The 22,390-nt window shown below is 46.7% G+C and overlaps 1 protein-coding gene across 1 annotated transcript in view; it reads left to right on the top strand.

Annotated features, from left to right (window-relative positions):
• Positions 1-22,390, top strand: part of SUZ12 (SUZ12 polycomb repressive complex 2 subunit) — a 1,189,145-nt gene that overhangs the window by 799,924 nt on the left and 366,831 nt on the right. The window contains exon 11 of the mRNA XM_069654958.1: positions 13,122-13,213. Within this exon, the coding sequence (XP_069511059.1) occupies positions 13,122-13,213 (92 nt within the window). The remainder of the gene's footprint in view (positions 1-13,121; positions 13,214-22,390) is intronic.

Raw genomic sequence — 22,390 nt, forward strand, 5'->3', positions numbered from 1 at the left:
GAATACTATATTTCCTTGTTTAAGGCAGAAACTTTGGATAGGAGACAGCAGCAACTTGATCTTAATCAGTTGCCTCTCCCGGACCTTTCGTAAGAAAAGTTTCACCTAGACCATCCGATTGAAACGGTGGAGATCCTACAGGATATTAAATCACTCCCATCTGGTAAATCCCCAAGACCTCATGGTTTCTCTACAGCTTTCTATAAAGAAAAAATGTCATCACAGCTGGTAGGCCCCCCTAGTAAGACTCCTTAACCGTTTCCCAGTCACAGAAACTGAGGAAAGAGCCAATAGACTGTACTGCTCAGCATATTGCCCTATTGCCATCCTAAAATATGATGCACGAAAATACTCCAATGTCCTGACTAACAGATTAGCTCCTTTATTAGCCAAATTAATTGATTTAAACCAATCCATTTTTATTTAAAACTCATGACAACATCTGCAAGAGTAATTAATGCAGTAGATTGGTGCAACCAAAAGAAAACTCTGTTAGCCTTATTGACACCTGATGCAATTAAAGCTTTTGATGGCATAAACTGGTCATATTTAGGCCAAGTCCTGACATTTAGGTTTGTGCCCAACTTTATTAAATTGATTTTGCAAATTTTAGCTGCTCCAACACATCCATTAGGATGAACAGGCTCTCCAATCCCGATCTATTGCGGAACGCAGCAGATGTCCTTTTCCCCACTGTTTGCCCTAGCCCCTTAAACCTTTTGCTAGCAAAATCAGACACAACACTTCGATCACAGCGGTTGATACACAAGCAGCTATGCATGCATTTACTTTGTTTGCTGATGTCATCTTTATCATGACCAAACCTACATCCACACTCCCGGCATTATTGCAGGACCAGATCTGTTTCGACAGATCTCGGGCTACCCCAATAATTATTCTAAATCAGCAGGTATTAACATATTGATGCCCCAAGCGGAAATGTAGCCCCTAAACCAAATGTACCCCATTAGATGGGAAACTGAAAAGGTTAAATATCTTGGAATATATCTCCCACAACACTTTTGCCATAATTTCCCAGGTCTTCTCCAGGAACTATTCCGAGACCCGTTTTGCTGGAAGAACAGATTTCATGGTTTGGCAGGTCAAGATGAATTTACTTCCGCAATTGTTAGGCCCTCCCTGTACAGGTCTACTCATACCCTCAAAACATTAGTCTAACATGTGCAACTTTATCTGGCAAGGGAAACCCCCACGGGTAACAAGGAAGGTCCTGATCCGCCCAAAGTGACAGGGGGCTTGGGGAGGGGGGGATATTGAATTTGAAGAAGTGAAATTAGGGCTTCAACTGACCTCACTACCGTTGCTATTGCCCAATAGCTGACCCCAGCAACATGTTCTACCCGCCACCCTAGCAAGCTTATCCTACTGGGACAAGTCTGTTTGCAAACATAAACTACCTACCTCCCCTTACGCCAATAACGAGCTAGACAACTGGGCTGCGAACCAGTAGTTTTACCAACTTGAAGGATGGCGGGTTAATAGACTTGAGTCAATTGTACGAAGACTGAATGCCCCTTACATTTGAAAAGTGCAAAACAGAATTCGTAATAATGGAGTCAAAAAGATTCCAATATATACAGCTAAGCCACTGGGCGTCCCCAGAAGTTAAAAACTGAGATGTTGACTCCATTTGAAAAGTTGGTAACATTTGCTCTTTACTGACGGATAGGGAAGCAGACGAGGTGATGAGTTACATGAGGAAATGAAAGAACGAGTTGGGCCGTGAGATTTTACCCACATCTTGGGAGACTGTATGGCGGAGGGCCACCAAAACATTAATATTTACTACCACTTTTGGTTAACTCCTATAAATGTTATATCACTGGTATAAAATATATCCTGACCACTCTGTTGCTGGGGCGTGGGGAAACTGGTACTATGACTCGGATATGGTGGCAATGCTCAGTCTTTTGGGTGGCTGTCATTGCGCTGATTCACAAAGTGGTGGGCATTCAACTCCCCCTGGACCGTATGTTCATCTTATTAGGGACATAGATGAACAAGATGTTTATAGTTCAGATATGGGCTTCACAGTCCATACTTTCAGGCCTCATGCTGACAGCTGCTAAACTCACCATAGCCCACAGCTGGAAAAAATCAGAAGCTTTGGGTCAAATCACTGCAACTCTTTCTGATAACGTAGCTAAGTTAAGGCAGACTTTGGACCCATTTATTACATGTATTAATTTGGATGACTAGATCCATTTGCTCCCTCGGCAATGGAAGTAATTCTCACAATCGTGATAGGGGTACATGACTATGTATTAGCACTAAACCTTCCAGGGTTTTTTCTGATCTGCAAGAAATGTGCCCCAAACTGGATGATATTGATGATTTACTGTTGTCTTTTTCCAATTGTTTCTTGGATTTGAATGTGTATATAAATGAAATGTTCTCTCCTTGTTACTTTTTCTTTTATCTGAAAATCAAATAAAAATATTTTATTAATAAAATGTGGTCAGTCGCTGAACCAGCATAGAACCCCATCTTAAATGTAATTTTCATTATCCACCCAAAGTTGTAATATTAATAGATAAGACCTTACTCATTACGTCTAATGAGGATAACCGCCTATAATTCGACAGATAGTTGATCTGCTTTTTTATAGACTGGTATCAAAAGGGCTTGAGTCTGGTATTATACTAACCTTGATAATTTTTCCAAATTGGTAAGATGATTTCTGGGAAAAGGCCAAAATGACTGAAAATAAATTACTGAATGGGAGATTTGGTCAAATTTCGGCCGTACGAAAAGTTTGTACGGTTGAAAATCTCAACCAAATCCCCCATTCGGTGGCAGCATAGTGAACGGGGGCTGCAGGGGTGTCCCCCACACCTTTGTTCACAATGTCCGCAAGGGTGTCCTCCGCAGACGTTGGTGTAAAGTAAAAAAGAAATAAGGCTCTGCAGCGCTGGTTCCTGATCACAGAAGTGAATGGGAACAGGAGTCGCAAGGACCAAGCTAGTCGGCGGCACACAGCGAAGTGTGCCGCCGTAAGGTAAGTAAGGGGGTGTGTGGCTGGGAGGGGGTAATGTATTTAATTTGGGTGATTTTACCGGAATGACCAAACCGTATTTTCAGCCAAAACCACTGCAGTCTTTTCGGCTGTGGTTTGTTCCATTCCGGTAAAACAACCCAAATTCAGATTTACGCGCACAGCTCCATATTTTTCTGCAATACCACATTGGTGGGCCCAGTGCTCTGGACTTCTTTAACCTATGAATAGCCATAACAATACTTTGTCAATTGATAATTTATTATCACATGTACAGTAATCAGCAAGACCACTCGCGCTTCCCTTGGTCATATTTAGTTTCAATAAAATTAGACCTTGTTCCCTCAGTGCTTATTTCCCTTTTTATCATTTAAAATACGCTATTGGTTTCTAGCATCTCCCTCAAAATGGTGTACATAGCCAGCCACTGGGCATTTTTTGCAGTATGTCTTTTTTTATCCAATTATTGTACTTGTATTGAGTTTCTTAATATGTAGTTTACTGCCAAATTCGTACATCTTGGACCACCTTATCCTGCCGTATTTTTTGTCTAAGTGTCCTCTTAGTATCACAAATAGCTCTATCGAAAACCCCTTCATGTACCTTGCCTCACGTCACACGTTTTTGAAAGATTTTGTAACCATCCAGAAAGAAAGTTTTTAGTCGGCATTACCGATTCATAAATACGTCAAAATTGGTCAACATCATGTGACCTCAATTGCCACATGTCTGTTTGCATGTATTCAAAGTACAGATTTTATGACTTCATGGTCCCTAACAGTAACATTGGAAGAAAGCCAGGTAGCTATACCCGTTCTTGTATATATTCACTCTTTTTTGGGTGGACAAATTAACGATCGTCCTTCCCTCATTCAAATTGGTTATTTTGATTTCTAGGTCTTTGTTCATCAATTCTGGCACCAATGGAATGCCCTGGGGTATTCAAAACAGATGTTTAAACAGATGTACAAGTATACTCTAATCATACTGACAGTTTTACAGATGTACAGTGCACACGAGTGGTTAGTAAAGAGGCATTTTCAATGAATTCTGTGTTGCTTGTATCGCTTGTTGTTCATTCCCTTAAAGGGGGGATACGATTGAACAAATGTAGAATATATGAACGATTGAAGAGCACATCATTTTTATTGGGGGAATAGATTTGATTGTGAAGTAATTACCTGCTACTGCTATCATCACAGCCAGATGTATTTGTAGAAGTTAAACCAGGCCTGATGACTGCTTTGTTCTTGCCATTCTTTACTGTATACTTGTAGTCCAGGCAGGAGGTATCCCTTTCCGGCAAGGAGCATCACTTTTCGCTGTCAGACCTACTTTTGTCTAAAGTGAGGCAGTAACCGTTAGGCTGTTTAGCTGGCAATCTGTGTCTGCAAAAACTGTTCAATGTTTGGTATCAATAGTTCGAAATCCCATACAGGAAATTCCAATGCAGGGTTGTTAGCAATATCAGTTTGCAAAGAATAGCAGGGATTGAATAGTTATCTATCGGCGATAGCCTGAATATTTGTAATCTCAGTTATAGCCATGCCTAATGCGGCATATTTGAGCCATAGACCAGCCTCAATGCAAATGCTTTTATAGTTGGTAAAGTGCGAGCCACGAGATCCACCTGAGCAATCTTAATTTACATTACATCAGTATTCTTATGCTGGAAACTGGGAAGAGCGGCAGAATGCTATATTCTTTTTTTTAAATTTATTTTTTATTTTTAACATATGCAAAGCCGTTCACTGCTCTCTAGGATTTTCAGGGACGAACACCAAGTATTCTGATGAATAGTAAACAAGAGATAGCAATGCGAAAGAACTACAATACTGCGGAAAACCTACAGAACTTTCCTTGTCAACCTAAGTGGCCAAGAAGCTTTAAGCCACTGACCGATAGGGATGAGCTGAGCCAAGCTTGCTTCAGTATGCACAAGCTCAGTGATGTTTGCTGATACCATTGCTACGGAGAAGGTCTCTTCACCTTCCCTCTTTTTAGACAACTTTGGTGGTTGTAGGCGTGGGACAGTGTGAGCCAGTTAGTATAAATAAGACCAGCTTTACGGTCCGCACACAGCTGTTTGGGGGCAGAGCTTGTAAGAAGACTAATAGCTGTAGGAAGAGGAGAAGCAGAGGCTTTGCATAACGGAGAGGTCAACTCACTACGTTTTCCCCCTAGCTGGGTTTGTGGCTCTTCTGGGCATTTTGAGTCCCCAAAGGACTATGCCTATTGATTTTGTAACAGAGCTTTGATTTGCTTGAGCTGCATTGGGAATACTTTTGCTTTTCTTCCCCTAGGCAAATCAACTCGCCACCTTAGAACATATCATATTCTGGGTTGGCTATATGCTGGCACCGTTAATCCTAATTGACATTTAATTCATTTAGAAGCATATTTCTCCAGCATTGGATCTTTCATGGATTCACATGCTTAGAATATTCCCCGTCGTCAGACTGGGACCCCTCGGTACACATATATAGCCTTTTCCTTTAGGAAAACTTCTGACACTTTTGTGTCCTATCTACGTCCTTTTAGGACCTGCCTACGCACGCTCCGTAGGCCGTCCCAGTATAAGAGGCCCGCCCCCGCGGCTCCCCTTCAGATTTCAACCGTCTCCAAAGTAGTGGGATCTCCTCGCGTCTTCTTACTATTTTGTACAAGGTTGTGTACCTGGAGTTGGAGTTAAGGGAAATTTTCCTTCATGTCAGGAAAAGCGCTGTTCCGTCCGTGCGCAACGTGCGGCTTGAAAAAAGTTTACGAGGGGGACGGACATATGGATTGTATATACTGTCTCCACCCTCATCATTCGGCTGATAACTGCGACATATGCGAAGGGTTTTCTCAAAAGACCCTCAAAGACCGAAATCGACGGCTGGTGGCATGGTTGAATGATGGAGCGGGGCATACCCCCCTTCGGAGGTAGGCTCCACACAATCGGCGAAAACATCACACCGCGCTGCCTCGTCGGAACCACCGGCGAAGAAATCTCGACCGACGGAGAAAGAGTCATCTCGGAGTCATTCAGCTAGAGAATCCTTGTCGAAAAAACCGTCATCTTCATCAAAAAAGCATGACAAGGAAAGGCCGAAATCCTCCTCGGGCGATCATCATAGACCGACCACGAGTCGAGAGTCCAGTAAAGGCAGGCCAAGTGTGGAAAAGGCGGGACCGCCTAAACCACCTGCTAAGCCACCGTCGTCGACGGCGGTCCAATCATCGGCCTCCACCCTGACACATGTGGTATCCACCGTCCCACCGACAACGACTGCGACCTCGTCAACGGAGGTTCTACAGGAAGCCTGGAGGCCTGAAGTTTTTGATCCGATCCCCCCGGATACTTTACTGCAGGAACAGTCTGTGTCGGTGTCCTCGGGGGAGGACGAGAGCGGGAGAATAGCTGGCCCGGCAGACCTCGGGCTACGAGTGGTTGACAAGTCGTCGACGAGGGGATCCGGAATTCCGGTGTCTGCCCCTGTTCTCAATCCTCAATCCGTTTTGTCGTTGGAGATTCTGTCCACGCTTCAGTCTTTAGTACAGTCGCTGGACCAGAGACTACCTCAGGTAAACCTGCCACAGTCACCCGTCGACGAGCCGGGCCCGTCCCGTCCACCGACGCACTTACGCACGCCAATCTCAGCACCACTGGCACCCCAAGAGGAAGGTGAGCTGCCAGATTCGGAGTCTGACAGGGGAGCCATGTCGGATATCTCATCATCCCCCTCCAGGGATCCAACCTGGGAGTCGGAGGTGGAGTTAGAAACCCCAAGAAGCCCAGCTCTCCCGTCCCCCCCGGACGACATTGCATCATTCCATTCTATGATGGAGAAGGCGTGTAAGGAATTTGGTTTGTCCCAGGAAGAACAGAAAAAGGACAGTTTTTTGTTCGACCACATGGGTAAGAGGAGGAGGTCAGTGTTCTCAATACCCATACTAGACCACGTGTGGAAGGAGGGTTTGCAGACAATGCGTCACCCCTTTTCGGAGCCGGAAGTGAAAGGACGCCTTGAGAAAAAGTTTAAGGCTCCAGAGTCTACCCCCAAGTGTTTATCCTCCCAACCAACACCTGATTCGGTGGTGTCGGCGGCGAGGAAGGCGAAGGCCCAACACAAGTGCACGACTCCGCCTGAAAACGAGGCAAGACGTCAGGATGCCTTTGGCAAAAAAGTGCTATCCGTGGGAGCAACTACAGCAAAGGCCGCAAACTCTCTGGCTATTGTAGCCAGATATGACAGAGAAATGTGGCACAGCCTGGTGCCGTTGCTGGATCATCTTCCGGAAGAACACAGGAAGGCAGCGATGTTACTTGTCCGAGAGGGTGAGGAAGCCTCCAATCACGCAATAAACATTGCGGTTGACCTCGCTGAGTCGGGCTTCAAGCAAGGTAATAATGGGGTCGTATTACGACGACAGTCATGGCTTAAGTGTACCTACTTCAGACCAGAATTACAATACAAAGTACTAGATATGCCCTTTGAGGGAGACCTTCTATTCGGAGAGAAGGTAGACTAGGCCATAAAGGGAATGAAGGAGGACTCGGAACGTTCATTGGGTGCCCTCCAGAGTGGCCGAAGCTACAAGTCTTTTCGTCCCTTTAGAGGGGCTTCAGGTAATTCCAGATTCTCTGCGTCGGGAGACAGATCCTTTGGTAGGTCGGCTTACCCCTCCCAGGGATACAGGCGTGCTTCCCAAACTGCAAACCGACGCCGGAACTTCCAGACGTCCAGGAAGAGACCATCCTATCTGTCGTCGTTGAGAGACAAGCAAAATAAAGATCAGCAATGACGAACAACACACCGTTCTGGGGGGAAGAGTATCAGCCTATGTCGACGAATGGGAACGAATAACGACGGATCAATGGGTGCTAGACACTATAAGGAACGGGCACGCTCTACAATTCAAGCACAGCCCTCCGCACATTCCACCTGCGTTCACCGCTCATTCCCATCTGAGGATACTGCAACAAGAGGTAACACTCATGTTAGCAAAGGGCGTGATAGAATTAGTTCCAACATCACAGAAAGGTCAAGGAGTCTACTCAAGATACGTCATCGTAAAAAAAGCCGAACAGCAAATGGCGTCCCATTTTAGACTTACGCGATCTCAACAAGTCTTTAAAGAGCCTGAAATTCAAAATGCTCACGCTGCAAGAAGTGATCCGAGCCGTTCAAGAAGGGGATTTTCTAGCGTCCCTGGATTTACAGGATGCGTGCTTCCACATTCCAATGTATCGGAAACACAGGAAGTTCCTGAGGTTTGTAATAGGGCGGACTCACTACCAGTTCACGGTTCTTCCCTTTGGGCTCAAGACCTCCCCCAGAACGTTCACGAAATGCCTGGCCCCAGTAGCGGCCTGACTAAGGAAGCAAGGCCACCACGTATACCCATACCTCGACGACTGGCTGGTAAGGGGATCCTCCCCAGTGCTGACCAACACAAGTTTGCAAGCCACCATGCAGCTTCTACAACAGCTGGGATTTGCCATAAACTTCGAAAAAACCTCTCTGCAGCCATCGAGAACGTTGGTGTTCCTGGGGGCACAGTTCGAGACCCAGTCGGGGCTAGTGAAGCCTTCCCTCGACAGAACCTCAAAACTCAATCAGCTGGCGAGCCGACTACGACGAACCACCAGGCTCTCAGTAAGGAAATACGTCTCGGTCCTAGGAGCCATGGCATCCTGCATCCATCTGGTGGCAAACTGTCGCCTGTTCATGAGGCCAGTCCAGGAATTCCTCGCGGACCGATGGACACAGGCCCAAGGATCGTGGTCAGACAAGATAACCATCAACGACGTCAAGCTGCTTCGGACCCTTCAGTGGTGGCAGAGTTTCCACAATCTGAACAACGGTGTACCCCTACAGGAGCCGGAGTTCCAGCGAACCATAGTCACGGATGCGTCCCTAACCGGATGGGGAGCTCACATGGGTACTCTTCAAACGCAAGGTCGTTGGTCTCAAACGGAGTCACTCCTACACATAAACGTGTTGGAGCTCAGAGCAGTACGATGGGCCTTGAAGGCATTCCTACCACACATCAAGGGATCGAGAGTACGAGTGCTGACGGACAATACGACGGCCATGTTTTATTTGAGAAAACAAGTAGGGACGCGATCAAGGACTCTTTCCATAGAGGCCCAGAAAACATGGCATTGGGCATTAAAGCACAAGATTTCCATCGTGGCTCACCATCTCCCGGGAGTGAGAAATTTGCAAGCAGATTCCCTCAGCAGAAGGATGGCCCAGATACACGAATGGGAAATGGACACAGTTCAGCTGATGAAAGTTTTCGAGAAATGGGGTCACCCCCCACTGGACGTTTTCGCAACCAAGGAAAACAAGAAATGCGAGCAATTCGCAAGCAGATGGCCTCAGGAGGGTTCCATGGGGGAGGCATTCTCCTTCCCATGACGGACATGTACCTTTATGTTTTTCCTCCGTTTCCCCTCATACGGAGGACAGTACAGTGGATACGCAGATACAGTTGCCGGGTAATTCTAGTGGCACCGTACTGGCCGCGGAAACCGTGGTTTTCCGACCTGCTTCACCTGTCGCTGGAACATCCAATAGCGTTTTCGAGAGTACCGAACCTACTGTCCCGGGACAAAGGCACGGTGTGGCATCATGACCCGGACAGTCTCAACCTTACAGCCTGGCTCCTGACTTTTCGGAGTTCGGTGCCTTAGACGTTTCGGAGGATTGTCAAAAAATTCTGCAGGCGGCTCGGGCCCCTTCTACCAACAAATCTTACACCTATAAGTGGCAGAGGTTCTGTGAATGGTGTCGAGGACAACAAGGCCTACAGCCGTTGAAGGTGACTCCGGAGCAAGTTCTACCTTACCTGCTTCTCCTGGCGGAGGGGGTTTTATCTTTCACATCGATAAAGGTGCACCTGGCGGCCATCTCTAGGTTCACGAGGAAGAGACAGTCGCCTCCTCTATTCAGCGACAGACTTGTGAAACACTTCATGAGGGGTTTATTTCGAACTTTTCCCCCGGTAAAACGTTCCCCACCAACATGGAGTCTCAACATAGTGTTGGCAGGCCTAATGAAACCACCCTTTGAGCCTATGGCCACGTCGGACATGAAATTCATATCGTGGAAGTTGGCATTCTTAATTGCTATCACATCAGCTAGGAGAATCTCGGAACTACAAGCGTTGGTCGTAGACCCGCCATACCTAAGATTCTTTAAAGACAAGGTGGTCCTGGCAACTAATCCTACGTTCGTCCCAAAAAATTCCTACAGTGTATCACAAACACTCGTCCATTGTTCTCCCTACTTCCTTCGCGACCCCATCATCGACAGCAGAAAAAGCTCTGCATACCTTGGACGTTAAGAGGGCCCTGAAATTTTACCTACATCGCACACAGGAACTCGGGTCTACTCGACAACTGTTCATCGCATATGGTCCGTCGACGAGAGGGAAAGCAATCTCTAAGCAAGGATTGGCTCGATGGGTCTCATCGACGATTGCGTTTTTCCACTCCAAGGCCGGAAGGCCACTGCAAGGACATCCTAGAGCCCATTCTACGAGATCAACGTCCTCCTCAGCAGCATTATGGGTAGGAATTCCGCTAACGGACATATGCCAGGCTGCGGCATGGTCAGTGCCCCACACGTTTACCCGCCACTACTGCCTTGCCAGGCAGCATGCGGACGAGGTGCAGATGGGAAGAGCAGTCCAGCGCCATCTGTTTCAATAAGGTAAGCTCCACACTGTGGAGAGTTTTGTTTTCCACCTTTTGGTGACCGTATGCTTTATGGGGGTACGGTTATATGAGTAAACTTATTTCTGGTGTACCTATGCATTGTGTATTGTGGTGAGGGTATATTACATTACATTCTCACCGCCGTTTTCAGGTGTTACTGCTATACAATCTATTCTAAGCATGTGAATCCATGAAAGATCCAATGCTGGAGAAGGGAATAGTTTCTTACCTGTAACTCCATTTCTCCAGCATTGGTATCTTTCATGGATTCACATGCGCCCCCCAGCCTCCCTGGAATGCAATGTATTTGCTTGATAAGTTTAACCCTTCCTACTTTGGAGGGGCCAAAAGCTTAAGGGGAGCCGCGGGGGCGGGCCGCTTATACTGGGACGGCCTACGGAGCGTGCGTAGGCGGGTCCTAAAAGACGTTTTCCTATAGGAAAAGGCTATATATGTGTACCGAGGGGTCCCAGTCTGACGGGGAATATTCTAAGCATGTGAATCCATGAAAGATACCAATGCTGGAGAAATGGAGTTACAGGTAAGAAACTATTCCCTTCCTACTGCGTTTTTGATTAAATGTTCATGATGCATTAATAGGGGTTTATATAATATTTTTAGGCATGTTTCCATTATTCCTTGAATTGTGGAACATCCCAGACATCCAGTCTTGCCTCATCTCCATTTTTTAAAAGTGGCAATGATATTGCTTTCAGCTTTTTCATTCAGGACTTTTTTCATTTTAAGTGTGTTGTGCATACTGACAATAATAGCAATGTTTCTTTATTACTTATTTCATTGAGTGTTAATTACGGAATGTTCTGTGAAAAGTGTTTGAACATGAACTTCAAGAATTGCGAATTTAAAGAATTGCGCCTCTATCTAAATGCATTATATATTGATGTATTGTATATGGTACATGTATTTTAATCCACCAAGGGTTACTGGAAGGTTTGAGCAGTGGATTATCAATAGAAAATGTGGCCTTAGTAAAGCCCTCCTCTTCTGATGATCGAGTAGCAGTCACCCATTGCTGGGGGTTGATCGCCTACTCCGATTACCAATGCACAGTGACCGGTATATGCTCTTCCTTATCTCTATTCCTAACACAGCTCCTGCTGGGAGGATGGCTCTCCAGATAGGAGTGATAAGAATCACCTCACTGGAGGTATTATTTTCCAGTGCTGTTGCCTAGTCCTTTGTTTGATTGTGTGGTATGATCATCATGATGGAAAGTTATTTTCCCTTTCGGATTACACGTGTCCACTTGCACATGGTGGTTCATCTTAATAGCAAATATAAGTTTCACTCTGAGCAGCTGGATTCTGGGTAGCAGCATTTCACCAAGTATGACATTTACTAATGGTGAAATGCACCATTGAAGAGCTGTTTTTTTTTTTTTTTAAAACCTTACAATGCGGCTTACAACTTTACAATGGTGAAGTTGTTTTTTTCTTTTGGTTGATGAACTGAACGAAGTAGCTAATCGTGTGTGATAAGTGACATGTCTTAGTTCTTGCAATGCCTGTACCCTATCACCCCTGCCTTAAGATGTCTCCACTGGCTCCATGGTGAAGGTAGAATCTCGTTCAAGAGACTCTCATTCACAAGGCCTGTCAGATAACCTGGCTACATCTAGAGAGGTGTCCATATGTTTCCTGTCAAGAACCTTAAGCTCTACTTTCGCCAGTTTACTTGTCTATTGCCCTAAGAAAAACAGAATTGGCGGCAGGACCCTTGTGGCCACAGGCCTCTTCTCTAGAACTCCTTACCTCCGAGGGCAAAGAAAAACAATCCTCTTTTAGGAAACACCTGAAAATGTCACTTTTCAACTAACTATTTGAACCTTGGGTCTGTTTTTGCCTGTGTTATGGTAGTCCCTCTCCCTTGCCTCAATCTGCTCATGCTTGCCTATTCAAAGCTTTCTTCTTCAGGCTTACTGTTAGCTTACACCTATCCATCAGGTCCCCTGGTCCTAGGCCTGCTTCTTTTTGCTCCATGTTCCTTTAGATATGTACCTTGCACTTGTACTATGTTCCTATTACCTGTATGCATTTGTGCCTGGCTGTTTGCACTTTGTTCTCTAAAACTAATACTGCGTGCTCCTGCACTTTATGTATTTTTAGGCTCGTGTATGTCGTGCAGCACTTACCTATCCTAACTGCTCCCTTGCTCTTATCTGATCTAAACTGCTTTGATGATCGGCTCTTATTCCCTTCCGGTCTACCACTGGCTCCACAAGATGCATTCCACAGAGAGCAACCTTATCAATCCACTATAAATAAGTCTGTAAAATCTTAGATTGTTTTAGATTTCTGTTTAATGTCATCTATATGTAAGTGCACAGTCTGAGGCCTAAAAGTGACTTTTATTTTATGTCTGTTTGCATTCAAGCTGTTAAGGAGTCTTTATCAACAGAGCTACAAACAAGAAGAGAAAGGGACCAATCAAGTGAACCTCGACTGAAGTTCCGTATATTTTATCAGGTACCAGTGATCTACAGACTCATCTTAATGTGCAAGGTTTAGTTTGAAGTTAATGCCTTTTTCATTACATTCCCGGACAACATTTTCTTTGTTTTATTTTTCCAATTAGTCAGTAGTACAACCATATAGATCTGCTTGATGTTGGGTTATCTCTACAATTTGTATACATCGTTGTAGGGCCTGGTTATGACAACAGACGTCATTGGATATTAATTATGGGGCAAAGGGTGGGGTTTTGACAGTTGCAATTGGTTTCTTCGAAAGTGCAAGCACTTAATAACTCATGCATCCATTAGGCATGCCTAGGAGTCAATGTATTCTATTTTAAAGCAATACATACATTTGGGGGCCAACAGCAAAGCTGGTGTAATGAATCTACCAATTGTTCTACCATTTATTGGGGAAGGGCCTAGTCAGGATATCAATGGGTCTTTTAGTAATGGTACATGTATAATTGCAATTAATGTGGAGATAAGAGATGGCCAGGAATTGGATACACAACATCAAGGTCAGGCTAAATGTATGACATTTGCACGTGTTTTTATTTGGGGGAAGGTATTTGTGGTGGATGGGTGTAGTATGTTTAGTGAAGGAACTTAAACTGTAAGGCTCTATTGACATACATTGAATTGTATACCTATAATATGAACAGCTGTGAACGCCGGGCCAGCAGCCACAAATTAAACATTCCTGTTAACCTTGACAGATTTGTGACTTCTTTGATGATTTTGAAGAGTTCTTTTTGTGGGTTGGTTGTTGATTGGATTCTTGTGGTGTAGTTTCTTTGTACTTTTTTGTGTTTTATTTTATTTGCTTTAAGGAATGCTGATTTGTATATTCAGATTTTTGGTTGGTATTTTATGTTCTCCACATGATTGTAATGGTTTCTCGATATTTCCAGTTTGCGGTTTGTTTTTCTGGGTTCCCTCAGTTCTTCTGTGAACCACCTTGTTGCTGTTTATTTTGCAGTGGCTTTGAGGGGTTTTGCTAGTTCTAAGGCCTCAGTGACCCAGGTGTCGAGTTTTTTGCAGCTGGGTCATTCTGCTTAGCTCAGAGATGTTTGGTTTAGTTGATTCCAGCAGTTCTTTTAGGGATTCCTGGTCAAGACTCGTCCAGTTTCTTTTGTTGGTAGCATCCAATATTGTGTTTCCTGGCAGTATGCGGTTGGGGAGAGGGGGGCGGGGGGGTTGACGGTGAATGGGTTCAGGTAGTGATCACTCAATATCATCGGTACGTTTGGGGAGGTGGTAGAGAGTGCATCTCTGCAGAAGATTGCATCCAAAGTGTGTCGAGCATTGTGGCTGGATCCGTTCACCATTTGTTTGAAATGGAGTGTTTCCAGAAGGGTGCTGAGTGAGTTTGTTTAGGTTTCATTCTCTATCAAGCCATTCCACAGGCGCGTGACCTCCTGGATGTCTTTATTATTTGGAGTAAGAGATGGGACCTTATGCTATGGAGTACAGTGGGATCTGCCTCGCTATGGCTGTTGGTGATGGCCTCCGTTTTGGGTTTGGTTGAGATATGTTCTAGCATATTTCGAGGAGTGGTTGCCCTTTTGTGTCTGTTATTTCCTGGTCTCCAGTTAGAACAGTGCATTTAGATGTTTTTCCCAGTTTCCATTTAAATTGGTGGTCTGATGCACCATGCTGTCTAACTTGATGAGATTTTTGTGAATATGTTCAAGGTTTGGGTTAGAGGTTAATGTATGTATTTGTGTGCGGTGAATGAGTCTCCCTTTCAGTCTTGTAGAGCCAGTGGTTTCCTGTCGCTGAATTTTAATAGCAGTATGGGGTTCATGGTTGCAAAAGCCTCTCTGAAGGTGGTTTCCATTGTGGGGTTTCTTTAGATATGGTTCTTGAGGGTGTCCAGTCAACTGGTCGACTGCAATTTGGTCGACTGCAATTTGGTCGACTGCCAAATGGTCGAATTTTTTTTTTTATATATATATATATATATGTGTTTTGTGGGTTTTCGTGTGGGGAAAAAAAATAAAAAAGAAAAAAAAGGGGGTTGGGGGGGACCCCCCCAAAAAAAAACCAAAAAATGGGTAAAAAAAAAAAAATTCGACCATTTGGCATTCGACCAAATGTTTTCCACCATTTGACTGGTAACCGTTCTTGAGTCTTCTGTCGATGAGTGGCTTGGATAAGATTTGTTCTGACCCTGGCTAGGTTTTTTTCCAAGTGGCTTTAGTTGGGGTTGTTCTCCTGTTGGTTTGGTCTTTACTTATGTGGTAGTCCTTGTGTGGTTCTCGTATGCGGTTGTGTCTGTCTTGTAGCATCATGGGCTTGCGCTCCTCGGGACGCTGGGGTTTCCATCTTAGTCTCTTTGCTAAAGGCCTTGATCCCTCTTGTGTTGATGAGTGACTTGGCTTAGTTTTTCCTTGTGAGGCTTTGTGTAGTTCTCTGCTTCAGTGGCGAAGGCTTCTCTATGGTGTTTGGATTTGTGGTTTGGTCTGTTTCACAGTGGCAGCCCATACTGTTTCACAGTAGCGAAGGTCTCTGGTACTTGGGTTTTGTGCTAGTGTCGGGTTCACAGTGGTGAAGACCTTTGTGGTGGCCTAGTATTAGGGTTGTAAAATGTAGTCAACCTTATGTCCGAGCCACGCTGTGGGGGAATCTTGCAATGCAGTGTGACTTGGTGCACCAAAGACAGGTAGGTCAGGCTGATATTGTGGTTTTAGGCCGAGTGAGATGTGGGAGGAACGCAGTATTATCTAGACTCAGAATGCAACCTTACATCTATGGCGGAAGAGCCTTACATGTGCTGCTGCAGGCGGTTACGCCTTTGCTCAGTGGGGGTGGTCGCGTGGCAGGCTCCCGAGTGTTGAATAGCCTCGGATGTTATTTGGATTCAGCATAGCCTGACTACGGAGTGCAGAGAGATTTGAAGTGGGTGGACACGATAATGGGTACTTCGTCTCTTCTTGGTGTCTGACTGTGAAGTGCTGAGAGATTTGTAGCGGGGCAATGGCTATGTCCAGGTACCGAACGGCATGAGATTTGAGCAAAGGCGATCAACGTGAGTAGTTTCCACACTGTGACAAAACCTCACAGCGCAGCAGGGTTTCAAGACAGCTGCAGGGATTAACAGTGGTAAAGTCTGAGTGCAACAAGATTTCGAGTAGTCGCGGAGTGTAACTTCTGGGAGAAGCAGGTTTAAATGATGGCTCTCCTGTGTGGCAGGTTTCAACAGTAGCTATGCCTCTGATCCAGCCCTACAGATGAGGAGTTTCAATGGATTGCCTTTCTCCCGCAGATTCCTCATCTGATAGATATCCCTCCAGCTTTGCTGCTTCGGAAAATATTCTACATGGGGTGTAGTGGACCTCGACCCGGCCGTCGATCGGTCTTGCTTGGCATCTGGTAGTCTGCTTCGGACGTGGCATCTGGCGTCGTATATATACCACGTCACTACACCCCAACCTCTGTTCCTTTTTTCCTCGCGCTAACCCGCTGCTTGTGAACACAGAGCTTCGACTCACTCAACATTTTAGTCAGAAAACGTTTTCTTAATATTCAAATTCCTCAACGAGAGATGGACGCTCGGCTATCTGGTTTCAAATGGTGTTCAGAGTTGTGGCACCAAGATATCCATCACTGACCCACACAAGTTGTATCTCTGGTGCCTCAGCAGGGGTCACGGGACTAACGGGTGTCAGTCGTGCACCAAAATGCAACCCAAAACCCTGCCCGATCGAGCTACAAAATTTGCTCTGGGTCGACCGCCTTCAAAATCACTGATAGTTGACGGTTCAGTCTTCAGAGGCCGACACTGATGGGCACACCCCTGAGAATGAACATAGGCTGTAGAAATCAGTCCCACTCGAGGAGCCACTTCCTCGTCCCAAAAGAAGAAAAGACTTCACCGTCGGGACTCAAGTTGTCGACTGATGAAGGTACACCGTCAGCTTGGCCTACCACCCGCCAAGAGGGGGAGGATTTGGAATCCTCGATGCTTGACTTGTTCAGAAAGCATACTGCAGTTGGCTTCGGAGCAAAGAGCTGCGCTCAGTATAACCGACCCCTCTAGTGCCGGGTACTGACAATATCGGGGCTGATAAATGTTTTGACACCGAAAGGGATCAATGGTAGCCAGATCAACCCTGTGCATCCAAGGATGTCGACACTGCAGCGTCTCAATCCCGATCGACGCTGACATCACCATACCTTTTATTTTATGTATTTTTTATATATACTATGCCAGGTATCTTATTTTGACGACCACAATCAGCTTTTGCAGCTGGCTCAAGGCTTCCAGGACGCCAGCGGTCTGGACACTTCTCCAGACCACAGATTTCAGCAATGCCAGCCCCATCTTCATAATAGTTCTAAATTCAGGGCTTTTAGTAGAAAGGGTTATTGACACCCTGGGATTGCACTCCTCAGTGGCGCCTGTACAAGGTTATGACCTTAATGACATTTTAGATGAAGCTCTTTCCACAGAATGTAATATGCCTTTAAACCCTGCCATTGCTGATCCTTTAGCAATAATTATGTGGCAAAAATGTTGTTCCATTCCTCCTGTCAGCTCCACCATTTCCAGGAAATACAGGCCAGCTAGAGGAGACCCTTCCTACCGCTTCTCTCTTCCTTCCACGGAGGGTTTTGTTGCAGGTTGCTACAGTCTCTTCTAGACCCACATCTACTTTGCCACCTGACAAGGAAGCGAAAAAAAGTAGACGCCTTAGCAAAGAAGGCATTCACTTCAGGTAGCCTGGTCCTAAAAGCTAAAAATGTGGCAAGCGATTTTACCAAGTACTCCTTCGATCTATGGACCGCAGTTGAAAATGCTGCTCAGTATGTCCCAGGAAAAGAAATGCACGAAGGCTTCCTTCAGCTATTGGAGAATGGGAAAGAGGTGGCCAGACAGTTGCTGCGAACAGGCCTGGACATGGCCGACTGTGTGGCTGAACTATGGCATCAGCCATAGTACTAAGAAGGCAGGCCTACTTAAAAACCTCTGGCTTTTTGCTTAATATCCAAGTCAAGCTTCGGGACATGCCCTTTGAGGGCGATCTTCTTTTCGGCCAGAAAGCCGACGATTCCTCAGAGAAATTTAAGGAATCCAAAATTGCTGCAAAGTCCTTAGGCCTAGCTGCACAGCCGGCCAAACCTGCCTTTAGCTTAGCCTCTTGGGCGCGGGGCTACAGGATGTATGCTCCTTACATCAGGAGAGCGCAGGGTTTCTCGCTCTGGAAGTGGCAGGGGGGCTTCTAGAGGTCAGCAGGCAGCGGAAGAGGCAACCCAGCCTCTGAAGATGCTTTGCTTTTCCCCTCTCACAGCGGACTAGTTGGAGGACGGTTGATGGAGCATTTGCTCCAGTGCAGTAAAATACTTCCGATGCCTGGGCTCTACAACTTATTTAGTGGTGTTATTGTCTGCCCTTTGTAAGAAAACCATGGGGACCGACTGCCACCCCACATCCAATCCAACTGCGACAGGAGCTCCACAAAGAACTGAGCACCCTGTTGTTGAAGGGGGCCGTGGAAGAGGTACCTCCCAAGCAGAGACAATTTGGTTGGTATTCCTGGTACCCAAGAAGGGAGGACAAATTCAGGTTGGTGTCGTTGAGAGACATTCTCCACGCTTTCGAACTACAGGACTGGCTGTGTGTCAAGTCGCACATGACACCAGTCCAGCGGCTCCAGTTCATCAGAGCAGTCCTAGACACCCGGGTGGGGAAGGCCTTCCCCCTTGAGTAGAGAGTAGTTGGCTTGACACAAATTGTCAACTTGTTCCATTATCATGCCACTATACCAGTGGCTTCCTTCCTCTGCTTTCTAGGCCACCTGCATTATTCTAGTACAAGAGGCCAGATTACTCATGAGATCCCTGCAATGGCTACTGAGGGATTAGTGGTCTCAGGACCTCTGCTCTCTCTCGGATCTCCTCAGGGTGTCCGCATCAGTGGTCAACTACCTGTCCTGGTGGGCTCACCACTAAGTCTTGGCGGAGGAGCCTTTCTGGCCTCCTTCGTCTCAGACCCGAGTGGTCACGGATGTGTCTGACGGGTTGGTGGAGTCTCACTGCGAGAATTTGCTTCTGGTCACGATGGAAGCCAGGTGGCACATCAACAAGCTGGAGTTGAATGCTATCTGGCTCTCCCTGAAAGCATTTGCCCTGTCTCTGCAGGGGAAACATGCCCTTGTTCTGACGGACAACACAGTGGCAATGCACTATCTCCACAACCTGCCCCCTCTACATGGAGGCCATGCTTTGGTTCTGGTTGCTGTAGAACAGGATGTCAATCATTCATCGGACTGGCACAGAACAATTTGGCGGATGCTCTGCACCTGCAGAGCCCGGTCTTGCATGAAGTGTGCCAGGAAGTCCTAGAGGCGGTCTTCGCTCTCTGGGGTACCCCAGCAGTAGAACTGTTCACAATGGAGTGCAACAGGAAATGCAAACCATTTTGCTCGAGGGAATTCCCAGCGAACGGCGCACTGGGTGCGCGTTTCTGGTGGATTGGACCTTCCCTCTCATTTAGGCATTCCCTCTGATTCCCTTTATTACATGGGTTCTCCGGAGGTTGAAGAGGTTGCGAGCAACCCTGATCTTGATCACCCCAGACTGGGTGAGAACGTGGTACGCCGACCTCTTGGATCTGTCCATATGTCCACCTCACCAGTTGCCTCGGCGTACGGATACTCCATCCATCCTCGGAATCCCTCAACCTACATGCGTGGATCTTGAGAGGATGAGATATGAGGATGGGACCTCTCTGAGGAAGTACTTGAGGTGTTGTTGGCTGCACACAGACTATCTACAAGGTACTCCTACGTCTCGTCCCCTTTCCTCCATCCTGTATGGGCGTGAGGGATGGGAACGGAACCTCTTTTCCACTAGAAAGACATTTCCTCTTTAAATTTACCGCTGTGCGCCCCCGGGAGCGTGGGCTTCCTTTACACCTCTCACTGGTGCCACACCATGGTCCCCTTTTCCGTGTCGACTGGAACAGACCGAAACCACCAGCACTCCTGATTGAGACCGCAAGGCTTGGAATTCCACGCGCCTTCCCCAAAATCTTTACTTTTTTTGCAGATTGGGGAACCGTCCACCGTGGCCCAAGTTTATGCCCGGCGCACTTCAGCCTCGACAGGCTTTAGCGGGTGCCCGGCGTGCAATGGTTCCTTCCCCACAGCAGAACCGCACGCACTCTGGTGCCTTGGTGAAGACCACGGATGGGACGGGTGCTCCATGTGCAACGCTCTCATGCCAAGGTTGCTTAAAAACTGGCTGGCGCGTTGGAGGGAGCTGTTCAACAAAACTCCTCCACAGAACATCAAGGACTACATCCGGACGAAGACAAAGATGGTAGGTTTCTTATTTTCCAAAGCACCCCACAGAGGTGACTCCTTCACAGGGAAGCCCTCTGGTGGGAGAGGTCAATCTGTCTCTTGCACCGGCTCAGGGAGTACTGAGGAGAATGGTAATAGCAGAGTATTGCATCTTTTTTCCCCAAGATCGAAAACCAAGGTCGACATGGGTGTGACAGTAACACTATCGTCAACGTGACGTAGTGTACCCAAAATACCTCACGTTTCGGGGTCCCACAGATTGTTTTTTTTCCACCTACCTAGTTGGTTGCACATAATACGGAGCTCATAAGAGTTTTTTTGATGCTTGTGAATCTGCTTAGAATCACATGCTGTGCATATAGTCAGACATCTAGTGGTAACCTCAGAGTATTGCATCTTGTCTTTCGAGGCTCGAAGGGGGATCTCTACATGGGTGTGCCAGTAATGCTATCCCTAACGTGACGTGGAGTGTATCCAAAATCCCAAGCGCGTCGAGGTCCCTCAGATTGTTTTTTTCCGGCCAGCTAGCTGGTCGCCTTATGCAGAGCTCTTATTGCAAAATTGTTATACCTCCTGACCTCCGGTCATTTATATATTATTCGTCCCCTCTTCGATTACTTCCTAACCACCGCCAAAGACAGTGAAAGAACAGACTTCGACGGCTGCTGCTCTGATCGACACTGTCAACCGCATGGCCGTGCCTTCTGGCCGCCCTATAGAGTAGGGAGCGTGGGGTCTGGGGGTTCTCTTCTTTTCAAGAATGTCTTTCCTTCTCCCCTCTTTGCCCTTTTGGTTTGCCGTCACTTTTACACACCTGAGCTGTGGGCAGGACACCATTTAAATGTTGCCCTTCCTGTAAGGGAAAATACCCCTGGAAAGACCAGCACCGGCGGTGCAATAAGTGTCTCCCTCTCAATCACGACGAGGCGTCCTGTCGGAACTGTCAGCTCCTGCGTCCTAAGATGATCAAGGAGCGTCGAGTGAAACGGTTTGCGGCCTACGCCATGTCGCAGCCAAGGGTAGCTCCCCCGCCGCAGCAGCTGAAAGTGATGAGGATCTAAGCAATGGCAGTGGCTCCGATGCGGATGCCATTGACCTCACATTGGAACGCTCACGCTCCACAATGTCCGTCCCCGGTCGCACCAGGCACAACGAAAGTCCTGCTATGGGGAATGTACATCCCGGCGACAGGGATGCACACGCTACTCGTAGGACAAAGCACACAACCACTGGGACCGCTGCGACGGATCAGTCGAAGCGGTCTAAGGCTCCAATGCATACGTCTAGTTGCTCGACGGCACCCGCCTATTTGCGTGATCGGCAGCCCTCCCTGCAAATTCGTTCGGGCAGTCTGCAAGCAAGGGCGCCAGCACCAAAAGCCACAAGGGCGTTGAGACGCCTCCTAAGACCGCACCGATGCATAAAGCCCCTGTTGCATTGAAATCTACGACACTACAGCCTAAACCCCTCCCGGTGACGCTAAACATCAGCAAGAGTCTCGCTAAGATCATTTTGGCAGCCAGTAAACAAAAAGACAGTCTAAAGACACGGCAAGACACGTCTAAACGTCCGGAAGGGCGGGAGGTTTATTCCTAGAGTCTTCAGTCCCTATTGAAGACTCTCCTTGACAAATCTCTGCGTTCTAGGCAAGGGGATCCTCTGGAAGAGCCCTGGTCCCCTCTAGCTCATCTACATGGACCAGGGAGAAATTTGAAGGATGTATGGACATGCTGGCTAAATTTGTGGACTTCTCGGAGAAATTCACTTCCAAAAGGCCTAGTGAAGAAGACCTTTATCCCACAGTAACCAAATTCCAAAGAATCTCTTGCCCTCTTCATGAGGAGATCTTTGACCTTGCAGATCAAGAAGAGATTACT

This window comes from Ambystoma mexicanum, chromosome 3q (genome assembly GCF_040938575.1).
Source record: "Ambystoma mexicanum isolate Mex_15411 chromosome 3q, UKY_AmexF1_1, whole genome shotgun sequence".
Lineage (NCBI taxonomy): Eukaryota > Metazoa > Chordata > Amphibia > Caudata > Ambystomatidae > Ambystoma > Ambystoma mexicanum.